The 10,858-nt window shown below is 52.4% G+C and overlaps 1 protein-coding gene across 2 annotated transcripts; it reads left to right on the top strand.

The window, feature by feature from the left end:
- The first annotated feature begins 382 nt into the window (after nucleotides 1-382).
- On the top strand, nucleotides 383-9,832 carry SLC46A2 (solute carrier family 46 member 2). 2 transcript variants are annotated; one of them, XR_013443799.1, is made up of 5 exons: nucleotides 383-1,633; nucleotides 3,047-3,130; nucleotides 3,541-3,697; nucleotides 4,050-4,325; nucleotides 9,012-9,832. XR_013443799.1 is itself a non-coding variant. In XM_036122000.2 (4 exons), the coding sequence occupies exons 1-4, from the start codon at nucleotides 505-507 to the stop codon at nucleotides 9,067-9,069; spliced, it is 1,428 nt and encodes a 475-aa protein (XP_035977893.1). In that variant the 5' UTR covers nucleotides 383-504; the 3' UTR covers nucleotides 9,070-9,832. The 2 variants fall into 2 exon arrangements, 1 of the variants encoding a protein (XP_035977893.1); XM_036122000.2 differs by lacking the exon at nucleotides 4,050-4,325.
- The last annotated feature ends 1,026 nt before the right edge of the window (nucleotides 9,833-10,858 follow it).

Raw genomic sequence — 10,858 nt, 5'->3', positions numbered from 1 at the left:
AGGACGAATCCTAGGTTCTGTACCCCCGACCCCACCCCACCGCCCCTCGCCCAGACCTGCCCGCCACGGATAATAGAATTTCGCTCCCTGCCGTGGGGTCTCGGCCCAGGCCAGAACACGCCCGGGGAAGGCGCCCCGCGGCCCGCGGGAGGTCGGGGCATGCCTGGCTGTGGGGCCATCGGGCCGTCGTCAGGCGGCCGCGCTAGCCGGAGCAGCGTGACGCGGCGACCGGAGGGTGGCGACGCGGGGGGCCGAAACGGGCGGTGCGCTCCCGGGCGCCCGGCTTCCTGGGCGGCCGCCAGCCCTGCTCGGCGGGCGGGGGCGGGGGCGGGCGCGGCCTTTTAAGGCCGGGAGGAGTGGCCGGGCCCGGGGGTGTCAGCCGCGCAGGGCTGGCCGCTGTCACACGCGCCCCGCGCCCCTGCTCGGTCCCGTCCCGCGCGCACCCGGGCGCACGGCGCACACTCGCGCTCTGAGACCGAATCCGGCCCCTCTCCGAAACTCCTCATGGGCCCCGAGGCCGCCTGCCCGGGGAGGGGCCTCCTGTCTCGCCTCCGGGTGAGGACCTGGATAGAGCCCGTGGTGGCCTCCACGCAGGTGGCCGCCTCCCTCTACGAGACGGGGCTGCTCCTCGTGGTGAAGGCGTCCTTCGGAGCCGGGCCCTCCTCCAACCACAGCGCCAGCCCGTCGCCCCGGGGCGCCCTGGAGGACCAGCAGCAGAGGGCCATCTCCAATTTCTACATCGTCTACAACCTCGTGGTGGGCCTGACGCCCCTGCTGTCCGCCTACGGCCTGGGCTGGCTCAGCGACCGCTACCACCGCAAGATCGCCATCTGCGTGTCCCTGCTGGGCTTCCTGCTCTCCCGCCTCGGGCTGCTCCTCAAGGTGCTGCTGGACTGGCCCGTGGAGGTGCTGTACGGCGCGGCGGCGCTGAACGGGCTGTGCGGCGGCTTCTCGGCCTTCTGGTCGGGCGTCATGGCCCTGGGCTCCCTGGGCTCCTCCGAGGGCCGCCGCTCCCTGCGCCTCATCCTCCTCGACCTGATCCTGGGCCTGGCGGGATTCTGCGGGAGCATGGCCTCCGGGCATCTCTTCAAGCAGATGACGGGGCACTCCGGGCAGGGCCTGGTGCTGACGGCCTGCAGCGTGAGCTGTGCCACTTTCGCCCTTTTCTACAGCCTCTTGGTCCTGAAGGTCCCTGAGTCGATGGCAGGTCCCAGCAAGGCGCTCCCCGCCGTGAATACGGTGTCGGGCACGGTTGGCACCTATCGTGCCCTGGATCCTGATCAGTTAGACAAGCAGAGTGTGGTGGGGCACCCTCCCTCTCCTGGGAAAGCACAGCCCCCAAGGACTATCATTGCCCTGCTCTTTCTGGGTGCCATCATGTATGACCTGGCCGTGGTGGGCACAGTGGATGTGATGCCCCTTTTCCTGCTAAGGGAGCCTCTCAGTTGGAACCAGGTGCAGGTGGGCTATGGTATGGCTGCGGGGTACACCATCTTCATCACCAGCTTCCTGGGCGTCCTGGTCTTCTCCCGCTGCTTGCAGGACACCACCATGATCATGATCGGTATGGTCTCTTTTGGGTCAGGAGCCCTCCTCTTGGCGTTTGTGAAAGAGACATACATGTTCTACATTGGTGAGTCTGGCGTTCCCGGGGAGGCAGGACAAGGACACTGCGGACCCCTAGAGTCATGGGGCTGACATGGTATGGCTTAGGTGTGGTGTGGCATGGTGTGGTCTAGGTGTCCCAGCTCAGCACCAGGGACTGGACCTACTGCCTAGGAAGGGAGACAGGATTATGTGCCGTTGAGTTAATCTAGTTGCACTGTACTGTGTTATCTGTGTTGCCCACTGACACGTTATCAGAGTGGTGCCCGTGGCTCTAGGAGGTCAGGGGAGGGTTGGTCAGTGGTGCCTGCAGTCAGTAGGGAAGGTTTCGGATTGGCCTTAGGAGAAGGGGTTGGATTTCTTCTCTCCAATTTTAAAGGGATAAAACATTAACGTAATCAGGCTGGAAAGGTCCCTTCATTAAAATCATTTCAGGCGAAGCATGGGCTGTTCAAAAATGCATGAAAACTCTCCATAAATGCCTTCCACAACCAATGTAATAAATTCTCTCAAGGAAGTAGAATGAAGTTTCCATCTGACGACCACAGGCAGAGAGCTCTAATAGAACTTTCTACAATGATAGACATGTTCTAAATCTGTGCCACCCAATATAGTAGCCACTAGCCACATGTGGCTATTGAGCACTTGAAATGTGGCTAGCACAACAAAGAACAGAATTTTAAATCTGATTTTATTTTAATTCATTTATATAGTCATATGTGGCTAGTGGCTAATGTATTAGAAAAAACAACTCTAGACAGTTACCACAGGCTGTCCCTTGGCTGAGGTCACGCATCTCGGGAGACACCTAAACAAATGGCAACTTAGGTCTGGCCACCTGCCCGTTAGATGGGCCACGTGCAAAGGCCAGAGTGCCCCTCTCCCCTTCCCGCCACCTCGACCTCTCCTCTCCTCTCTCCACACACACACACTTAAGCACACACCGCATTGGGATTATGAGTAAGGCTTGAGGGAAGGAAGGGCGTGTGGCAGCTGTGTAACGTGGCACACATTCCTGGATGCAGTTTGCCAAAGCTCCTGCAACCGTCTCCCAGAGTGGGTCGTGAATGGTGACAGAGGACACCTCTGTCCCAGCGACAAGGCGAGGAGTCTCGAGTCACTCCATCATCAGGTCTACTTCCCTAGATGCCACTTCACTCTGCCAATGCAGACACCCTTCCCTATCCATCACCATATCAGCTGTGCCCCACCACCTCACAGGTGGGTCTGTGGCATCTCTGGCACCGTCAGAGCTCAGGGACTCAGCCTGCCCCAGGGTGGGGGGTGCTAGTCCTCCAGCAGAGAAACCACTACTTCCAGGGCAAGCCCATGGGGGCTGCAGGGAGAGGGAGGGTCCTGGTGAGGCTTTTGCTTTTTTCTGATTTACTCCTTGGCCAAGGCTGGGCACAATGAGGAGTGTTCTTGTGTGATTTCCTTCCAGCCCGAGCCGTCATGCTGTTCGCTCTCATCCCCATCACAACCATCCGATCAGCAATGTCCAAACTCATAAAGGGCTCTTCTTATGGTAAGTAAAAGAAGTCTCTCTGAAGTTCTCTGCCTGGCCCGTTTCAGAGCTGCTTGGCTTGAGGCACAGGGTTCAGACTTGCAGAAGTCCCCCGAGAGTTCCAGAAGCTGCCTTGAATACACTAGGAACACTCTGGGGTCCATCTAGGGCAGAGCGGGTGAAAACAGGAGGGTGGGAAAGACTCAGAAAGTCAGTCACTGAAAAGCCACAGTCAGAGGAGGATGCTACTATCCACGGGCCGCAGAAAGATCAGCTGGATAGAGGCAGGAGTCCCAGTGGAGTGAGCCGAGATGGAGAGGGAGTTCTGGGAGGGATGCAGAGCCTCCTGAGAGCTCCCTGGCAACTCAGCTAGCCAGTAACATGGAAGGGACAGCAGCACATCTTCTTGGTAACCCCTGTCCCTTCCACAGGAAAGGTGTTCGTCATCCTGCAGCTGTCCCTGGCTCTGACCGGGGTGGTGACCTCCACGGTGTACAACAAGATCTATCAGCTCACCATGGAAAAGTTCATCGGCACCTGTTTTGCTCTCTCCTCCTTTCTCTCCTTCCTGGCCATCATCCCAATTGGGTAAGACAGGAGCGGTGTCTGTGGTTTGGGCTAGGGCCCTGGGGCATATATCAGGGCCTGCTGGACCATCTCCAGCCTATTATCATAAAGAATTATATTTGTAGCATTTAGGCATTAGGGTTCTGAGTCAGCTCTCCCACAAAGAAAAAGTCCTCCTGTTCCCCACAAGCTAATAATATGGCAATATGGGAAACCCCCAAAGTCCTAAATAAGAACACAGGGCCACACACAGCTGGCATACTTCCTGGCAGTTAGGTAATATGGTTTTTTTTATAAGAGCCTCATACACTTCCTTGTAATCAGAGGCTGGGATTAGAAATCCTCTTGAACCACTTCCACCCCTTTTGTTTAGGTCCTTTTAGATGAGAACCATCCTGCCTCACTTCTGAGTATTCTTGCCAGGCCCTCCAAGGGCTTTGGCACCTGGCGGCCTCTGTGCTCAGCGCCCTCTCCCCGCCGCCGCAATCTCACATGCCACTGGAATGGGTGAGCTGCCCGGAGGACTCAGGAAATTCCTTTGACCTCTCTGGGGGAGTTGTCTCATTTGTCAAATAAGAGCATTCAAGTCAGAGAAGTACCAGACAGGAAGACCGCTGGAGAAGCCAAAGAGAGGAACTCCACTCCCAGGGTAAGAGCACCAGCCTAGGACATCACCAAAATGGACCCAGATGGTCTTTGATCAGCCCTCTCCAGTGCAAGTCACCAGTGCAAGCCACACTGCAAGCCATATACGTGATTTTAGGTTTTCTAGTAACATTTGAAAATGATACAAGTAACAGGTGAAATTAATTTTAGTAACACATTTGATTTGACCCAATATATCCAAAATATCACTCTAACATGTAATCAATTTACAAAAGTATCAATGAGCTTTGGGTTTTTTTAAGTCTTTGAAATCTGGTATGTATTTTATGCTGACGGCACATCTCAGTTTGGACTCAATTTGCACATGTTTCAAGTGCTCAGGGGCCAGTGCAACTAGTGGCTACTACATTAGCACAGCCTTGGATGGTTTGGGCCCATTTACCCCTTCTCATTTAGTGAGGTCCTGTCATGCTTGTATCAATCCCACCAGAGGAGAAAGGAATACAGTAAATATATCCACACTAAGGGGCAAGGGATTTGATAAAGATTTGCATTTCAGGGGACCTGCCTGGTAGCACAGAGAGCTCTATATATCAGTAATGGTGGTATTACAGACAGCCCAGTAGAAACCAGTTGAAGGCAGGTTGGAAGAAGCGGGAAGTGGGTGGCAGTAAGGCCCTTGCTAGAATTCTCATATGTCATAACGTAGCTCCCTGCCTACACAAAAGGTTGAGCCTCTTGAGCCATCAATCATGAAGGCTCTTTGCTCTATTTCATGGTTGAGAAAAGAAAGATGGGAAGATCAGAAAAGGAAGGAAGGAGGGAAGGAAGGAACGAACGAAGGAAGGAACGAAGGGAGGGAGGGAAGAAGGAAGGTCAACAGCTGAGAATTTGTGCAAGCAACAGCATGATCAAGAGCACCCTCTTGGCCCTGTTCTCAATTTTTCAAGGTGTGGGACTGAGCCAGACCTGTCCTCAGACTGCCCAGCCCTTAGGCCTTTTCCTGAGCCCTATTTTTATGTGAGTCTTTGCTGAATGGGTTGGGCTCAGCTAGACCTAGCATGCAATGCAAATTTCCCAGCTGTTTGCCCAAGTAAGTAATGGATCAGTAGCTGTGCCACTTGGAAGTTATCCAGCCCTATTTGACTGGGAGATGGGTGAAATAGTCTCATTAACCTAAACAAACAAACAAAGGAAAACAAAACAAAAGAAAGAAAGCCTGACTAGTTAATGTGTGGCATAGCTAGACAGATAAATGGGCAAATGAAAGCCATGAGAAAATACAGTAATTGGTTCCTTTCTACAGTTTCGTTGCTGGGCCTTTGTTAAGAGACTTTAGTCGCACATGAAGGATGTGGGCCACTCTCAACCCCTCACCCCAGTGCACTATGTAACATGCACTTGGATTTGGTCATACTTTCTGTGAAAGGTGTCTTCCTTAGGCCCTGCAGGGTCTTCGCAATCTTCTATCACAGATGCAGGAACAGAATCTTGAATCCATCAGGTAAATACTTGAGTGCGTATGTGAATGAGGCACTGAAGTAGTTGATCATTATTTCTCTCTCTTGTAGTCATTTAGCAGTAAAGAGACACGCGGGCATATAAAGCCTCGTTTGCTGCATGCTAGAATCACCTAAAAAGGTTTAAAAATCACTGATCTCTGGATCCCACCCCCAGAGATTCTGACTTAGTCAATCTGGAGTGCAGCCTGGGCACAGGACTTTTTAAAAGCTCTCCAGGTGATTTGAATATACAACGAAGATTGAGAACTCTGGTATAAAGGGGGTGTTTCCATTACCTTTCCCTTCCATGGAGTCACTAAATGAACAAGATCCTGAAAAATTCTTACAGCAAGACGAGGCCAAGGCTGTACCATCAATCAAGCGAGAGCACCAGGGAAAACCAATAGAACTTTCTAACTACAGAGAGAAAAGCTACATTCCAACAACATAAAAGCCCAGAAAGGCACGTCAGAGCAGGGGAACAGAGGACACAGCGGAGGGCAGGAGGCTGGGAGGAGAAGTCCCTGAGCCAGAGCTGCCAACAGCCTGTTTGCAAGAAGGGACTCTGCCCCCAGCCCTTCCTGGTACCGAAGTGACCCAATTTCATGTTACTGTTGGAGAACCCGCCTTCTCCTACTTGCTCTTCTTCTGTGCAATTGGGAGATGCTAAAGGAGTAACTGTCTGGCTCCATCCACCGGCAACCTACTTGCCTCTCTATTCTTCTCCGCCCTCCCCACCCTTTTTAAAATAATAGTAATAATAGCAAACATGTAAATAGCCCTTTTATCATGTGCCAGCTACTACTTAAAATATTGTATATATTTTAATGAATTGAATCTTCCCCCAAAGTCCTCTGAGGTCATCACTATCATTATTTTTGCAAATAAGGAGACAGAGACCCTAAGGTATTCTGTAACTTGCCAAATGTTCCACAGCCAGTAAGTGGCGGAGACAAGAGTTGAACCCAGGCAGTCTCCGACCCGCCACAGGGCACCGCTTCTTAGAAGAGTCACCAGTGTCTGGGTCCCATCTCCTTAGAGAGCTCCCTGCGCGAGCCAGCTGCTCTCTCCTGAATGCTTACTGAGCTGACACGTGATCTACCACCCTCTCTCTCCTCAACCTCCATCCGCTCCACGGTCAGCTTCTGCAAAGGTTGGTGTGCACCTTCTGCGTCCTCACCTCCCACTCACGTTTCAACCCACCCACCCGAGGCACCCCCCTCGACCACCAGAGCTCTTCTCACTGAGGCCACTAACCAGTCTTCAAGGCTGAATCCAGTGGACTCCCTGCAGTCCTCATCCCACATGATTTCCTCACGGCCCCCACACCGGTGGTCACTCTTCACCGTCACTGGGCTTTGTCAACGCCTCATCGCTTCTCGGCAAACCTCCAAATGGAAGATTCTTTGGGGCTCTGCTCTGGGTTCTCACTTCATATTCTCTAAGCAAACTAAAGTACTTTCAAAACTTCAAATTACCATCTAAGTTTCCAAAATTGGGTTCTTGATGCCCTCCTACGCCTGTTGCCTCTCCAGTCTGTGCCACCTCACTAAAAGGCACCACCACTCACTCAGGAAGAGAAATCTGAGTCACCAATGTCCTCCCTCTTCTCCACCTCCCCTCACCTCCAATCCATCAGGCCTCATTGATTCTACCTTCAAAGCAGGCCTCGATTTCATCCTTTTCTTTTTATTGCTACTGCTACCACCCTGAGGCCCGAGCACTTGAACGACTGGATTAGCCTCTGAACCATGCCCCCCAGGTCCCCTCTTGATCCACCCCCCCATCCTCCCTCCACCAGGTGCCCAGAGCAATTTCCTTCAAGTGTTTAAACAGATCATGTCATCTCCTGCTCAAAGCTCTGCACTTGGCTCTCACTGCTCTTAGGATACAACCCGAATGTCTTCCCACGGACCACAAGGCCCCGCGTAATCTGGCCTTGCCAACCTTCCTAGTGCCTGTTTCTGCCGCTCACCACCCTCCCCGACCCCATGCGTCAGCCCCAGTGGCCGCCCCTCATGTTCTTCCCCCTTCTGCACCCGTGCCCTCCTTCTTAACCCAGCTAGCTACGGTCTTAAACACGATTTTCTCAAAAAGGATTTGAGACAATCCCCTTCTCAATCTGAATTAGGTCCTTCTATCATATGCTCCCAAAGCTTCCTATACTTTCCTTCATAGCACGACAGTTGATGGTTAGTGATTATCTTTACACAAGCCTGCCCACCCGACTGTAGGCTGCCTGAGGGCAGGAACGAATCTTCCGTGTCCAGCAGAGAGCCTGGCATGTAAGAAGTACTCAAAAAATATTTAAGGAATGATGTTAGAAGGGTGTGGCCCCTACTCGCCAGCACGGTGAACCTCCACCCCCCCAGAGCTGCCTGTTGGCTGACCCTGAAGGCGGGGGCTGGCCACCCCCTCGTGGCTGAGCGGCCGGGTCTGCGCAGGGCTCAGCTGGAGTCAAGCCTGCAGCCTGGTGTTCACGAGGTCCTGGGCTAGCTGCCTCCACGGCTGGGCTTCCCTGCCAGCTTTGTAATACAAGTTTTGTTTCAAGTACAGTAAGTGCTCCTCCCTGTAGAGCCCTGGGGCTTATGGAAGATGGGAAGTCAGAGTTTTTGGAAGTTCTCACAAAGCTCTCCCTTAGAAGGTTTGGAATTTCGCTCACACCCCATCCAGCAGCTCCAGGAGTTGGCCATCAGCCAGGAAGAGCTGTGCTCTAGCTTAGAAACTGAGGCTCCTAGAGCTCAAACACAGGAAAACCCAAGGACCCCGGAGGTGGAAGGACATGCCAAACGTCACACATCCAAGACTTTGACCCAGAGCTCCTAATTCCTATGCATCCCCTTAGCTACAAATATTTGAAAACAATGTAATGAGGATTTGTGGAAGAGATAAAGGGGCTGTGGAAAGGCAGAAGATGAGGCAGCCAATTCTGCTTGGGATTAGCCAGTCTTGATCTTGAAATACATGTGGGAGGTCATCATCAGGCAGAAGTGAGATGGAGAGAGATTCTAGGAAAAGGAAAATGTAGACGCAAAGGGCTTGAGATGTTTTAGGACTGGAATGGGCCTGGAGCGGGAGAAGTTTCCTTGGGCCATCTCTCCACTCGGAACAGCCTTCTGGGCATGATGGACAGAGCCTCTCAGGCGGCTGTTGGTGGGAAGGAAAAGGCACACCCTTTGCCCCATTCCAACTGCTGGCTTGTAATTCTGGATTGTAAATTCTTACAGCATCGTGGCCTATAAACAAGCCTCGTGGTTGCAATATGGAGACATCACGGAGACATGAAGGTGCTGACCTACGGGAGCTGCGAGGACCAGCAACGGCAGAGCCCCTCTGAAGGCAAAGGAAGGGACTGGGTGCTGGTGACCAAGGCAACCCACCGCCCCCAAACCCCAAGTCCCAGCCAGAGTTGGCCTCAGAATGACCCGCTCTGGCTCAGGGGTCCCTGGTGGGTGGGGAACAGCACTTTCTTGGTGATAGAAGTACTTTCTCAGCTTTCAGATGTCCCTGCTAGACAGAGGTTGGGTTCCGGGGGCAGGAGAGTGTGAAATTTCTAGGGTTATATGCAGGCTGCATACACAGTCATACCAGACGCACAGGGGGCTTCAGACGGTAGCCCCCTTTCTTCCAGGAACTGTCTCCAGGGCTCCAAGGTACAGCTAACTAGTCACCTGGGTGCTGTGCTGGGAGTCCCACGTGAAAACTCAAAGCACACATTTTCAACAGCCTAAGGGGAACGCAGAGCAGATGTTTTATAAGAACTCCCAAGGTTTTAGAAGATTTGGGGCTCCGGCTCTTGGCTTCAGGGTAGTTTTATTGCCGTTGTTACTGTTGCTTTTAAGAAGCAAATATCAAAAGACTTTCTTTAGTGGAATATTATACTGAATATTTTCAGTCAACAATACTTCCCAAAGTGGGTGGTGTGAAGGGAGAGGGGAGTGGAGATATGCTAAGAGCCATTTTATGTTGAGGCACCTATTTTTATAGCCTATTTTACTTACATATAGAAAAGCAGACTCACTTCCTAATAAAATTGACATTTATTGTGTGTGTGTGACTCATTCTTCTCTGGCCAGACTCCCTCCGTAACTCCAGGCATGGCATTCTTATACTGGGGTAAAACTTAAAGCTACAGAATGCATTTAAAGCTCCAAGGATTTGGGCTCAGGGAGTCTGCATCTTTGATCCCTTGCAGGGAAGAAACTAAACTTTCTGGCATGTCTCCCGAGGTCCCAGAACCAGGCTAGGTGCTGAGATATGGCAAGAATGTGACGGCTCCTGCCAGGACAGCATGTGCTCTCTAGCAGGTGCAGAAGACAGGTCAGCCGGCAACAATGTATCCTATGATACATGCTAACATAAGGGAGCAAATAACCCAGATTTAGGAAAGCAGGGAAGGCTTCTCAGAAGAAGTGGCGAAGGGTAAGACTGGAAGCATAAGGAGTTACCGAGGCCAGAAGTTAAGGGCCAGTCCAGGAAAAAGGAATCACAAGTTGGAAGGCCTGAAGGTGAAAATATCTCCAGATAGAGGAATTCAATATAAGGGGAGGGGAGGAGGGAGGGGCAGGTATCAAAGGGACAGGATCAAGACACGAGACTGGGGAGGTAAGGAGGAACAACACAGAAATAGAGGCTTAAAGAAGAAGGTTTCTCTTTAAAGTAATGGGGCAAGCTGGTAGAAATTTTCAGGCAGGGGCACGGAACATGCTCTTGCATCCCTGAGAATGAACTGGGGGGTCGGGGGGTGGGGAGGAGCAGAAGGAGCAAGCACTACTTGCAGAAAGGAGGCAAGAGCAGAGATGCAGTAATCCAGGTGACAGACGATGGAGGACTGATGCTGGATAAGGAGCTACAAGGACCGAGAAAAGCAGAGGGACTTAAGAGAAATCCTTGGGAGCTAGTGGTCAATGGGAGCCAGGGACAGATGAACTGCAGAGGGTGAGGCAGATGGAGGCAAGAATGCTCAGATTCGGGGTTCGGGCAACTAGGAAGAAGGCAGAGCCTCTCACTGAGACAGGCCATGTGGATGGAGGAGGGGGGATGGGAGGAGGAGTTCAAGGCCACACTCACCTCT

The sequence above is a fragment of the Halichoerus grypus genome, chromosome 14 (genome assembly GCF_964656455.1).
Source record: "Halichoerus grypus chromosome 14, mHalGry1.hap1.1, whole genome shotgun sequence".
In the NCBI taxonomy this organism is placed as follows: Eukaryota; Metazoa; Chordata; class Mammalia; order Carnivora; family Phocidae; genus Halichoerus; species Halichoerus grypus.
The sequence above is the reverse complement of the archived record's forward strand: the minus strand, read 5'-3'. Positions and strand labels throughout refer to the sequence as shown.